The sequence below is a fragment of the Austrofundulus limnaeus genome, unplaced genomic scaffold, assembly GCF_001266775.1.
Source record: "Austrofundulus limnaeus strain Quisiro unplaced genomic scaffold, Austrofundulus_limnaeus-1.0 Scaffold40, whole genome shotgun sequence".
NCBI classification, from domain to species: Eukaryota; Metazoa; Chordata; class Actinopteri; order Cyprinodontiformes; family Rivulidae; genus Austrofundulus; species Austrofundulus limnaeus.
The window spans coordinates 798,009-800,494 of NW_013952442.1; the positions used below are offsets into that span (position 1 = coordinate 798,009).

Here is a 2,486-nt window from a genome sequence, read left to right on the forward strand (position 1 = left end):
TTTTACTTCAGAAAATATTGGGGATATTTTTGGAGCTGCAGAAACTTCTCTGACTTTGCCTGACTCCAGAAAACTCCAGGTAAAGAAACTCATCACCCTTTTTGACAATAAATTTTCCTCAGTTTAAATGTCTCTAATTGGATAAATATTTGTCCCAGCTGAAACTCCATGTAGTCCCTTATTTAAAGAGCTGACTCAGTGGAACGGTTGCTGTTGACGTGGGCGGGTGTCGAGGGTAAAATAACTCCCTCGTCTCAAAGCTCTGCTCTTTTGTGCCGCACGCTCACGATGAACTTTGTGAGGGAAAGATGCTTCTTCTGGAAAATCAACATCAGACGAACGTGTTCGTGTGCTTCTCACCGTCAGCAAAGATGTCGAGCGAAACCGTGAGTCGCAACTAACACACTCAATGAAACATAGTTAGAAATATGAATTATTTTGCTTTATTTTGAGCAAGGCACCACTTTATTCAAGATGACACTTTTTTCTGGACAAAATGTAATGTTAATAAAGTCTTTAAAAATAATTAATTACACACAAATTACATAAATGTTGCAATATTTTTCAGACTTTTTCTCCATTTGATTTTTATAGCAAATGATCCTTTTCTTGCTCCTCTGACTGCAGGAGGGTTTGGGTGTTACTGAACAATGCTTCTCTCTGTGCCAAAATTGTAGTAAAACTGTGGAGAGAAACAGAAGAGGATGTTAACAAATTGATTAATAGGAAATATCCACCCCCCTCCAAAGAAAAGCAAAATAAAAATAAATAAACATCAAGGCCTTACAACACATACACACACATACAAAGCCGGACAAGCATCAAATAATTGAAAATATAAAATAATTTGAACACAATGCAATTTAATTAATAATTAAAATGTAATGACCGAACAATATTTATCAAAATTGAGGCAGGAAACCCGGAGCAGGTAAAGTGATTAAAGGAAGACTGAGGTAAAGTATAGATGCACTGCCCTCTTGTGGTGCATCACGGGTATGACTAATACATGGACACTAGGAAATGGATAAATCTGGTCCTTTTGCATTTCGTTTGTTTAAATGAAGAACTAGTATCACTGGGTGGATATTAGAGGTAGACATTAAAAAACAGTTTATATATATATATGAATAACTGGGTTTTATTAAGTTTTATTTTATTACGTAATACTTTTTTGTTTTTTTTCTTGTCACTATAGTAGTTCTGTTTAATTGACATTTAAAAAGAAACTGACACTGAATACAGAATTGGACACATTTCTTGCTGTGTGAAGATATGACACTTTAGTTATTTGTTTAAAATAAACTAATAGGAATGATTCTCCCATCAGTGATGTAATACAGACTGTATTTATTCATGTATAATACTAGAAATTTAACCCTAAAAATCAGCCATAAAGTAGGAGGGTAGTATGATACACGGGTTATTGGTGATTAGCTTTTTATGCTTTTTAAGCAAAAAAATGATGATAGTATTATAATCGAGATCGTATTATACATGAATAAATACGGTAATTACTTCTCATTGTGGCATTGTTCTATGGCTTTGAGCTACCTGCCATAAATTATCAATGAGACTTCACTGCAGACATCATGCACACTGTTAAACAGTTTAAATCTTAAGATATGATCTGGTAACAGCTTTTAAAGTGTTAAAGTTAATCTAATGATGATTTAAGATTTTAGTGGCTTCCATGACAAATTCATTCTAACTTAAAACTCAATGTAATCTCTGGGTTAATCCTAATATTAAGAAATTGTGAGAAGAAAGTTTTTTTTTTTCAGAGAACTGTAAAACAAATAATCCTGATGAAGCAGTTTAGTTTGAGTGGATGTGTATGTGGCAGCTTGTTTGTCGGTGTGATGCTCAGACTTTGTGTTGAAGTGGCTGAAAGGTGTGAGAGTAATATTTTGAAAATGTGAACTGAACTGGTTTGAGGCAGGTGGTGTTATGGGGGTTCACTGTCACTATTTCTTCTGTTGCCGCATTGGAAAAAGTATTTAATCAAAAATAAAATCAGAAAAGTCGCTCTTGTTTGCAGTCATCAATTTGCCAAACTAAATGAAACCTGCATCTTTTTTTCTTGTGGCCCCTGCATCCACTAGCTGAATATGTACCATTGCAGCCAGCAGCAGCGCTCGCTGCAGGTTCAACAGTTGTACTACTGATCCACGGCACTAGGTGATGCTCTATGATCACCGAAGCAAGTTTTCAACTCTGCAAAAAAAGCATCTGAGCCACAATAGCTGAAAATTTGAAATCGGGTGCTCTTGGTGGAAGGAAAAAAAAAAAGCCCTTCATCATCTACTTGTGGTGAAGCTACGAGTTACCCAAACTGTCACATATCACAAGCCTATTATTTGTGAAAGAATTCAGCCCCCACCACCACACAAAAATCAGTCTCAGCATCTCGCACAGTAAATAAATATACCATTGTGTGTGTGTGTGTGTGTGTGTGTGTGTGTGTGTGTGTGTGTGTGTGTGTG

General features: G+C 35.8%; 1 protein-coding gene across 1 annotated transcript in view; it reads right to left on the reverse strand.

The window, feature by feature from the left end:
- Nucleotides 1–420: 420 nt before the first annotated feature.
- Nucleotides 421–2,486, reverse strand: part of mvb12bb (multivesicular body subunit 12Bb) — a gene marked incomplete in the record, with an annotated part of 14,640 nt that continues 12,574 nt past the window's right edge. The window contains 1 exon segment of the mRNA XM_014007179.1: nt 421–682. Within this exon segment, the coding sequence (XP_013862633.1) occupies nt 641–682 (42 nt within the window).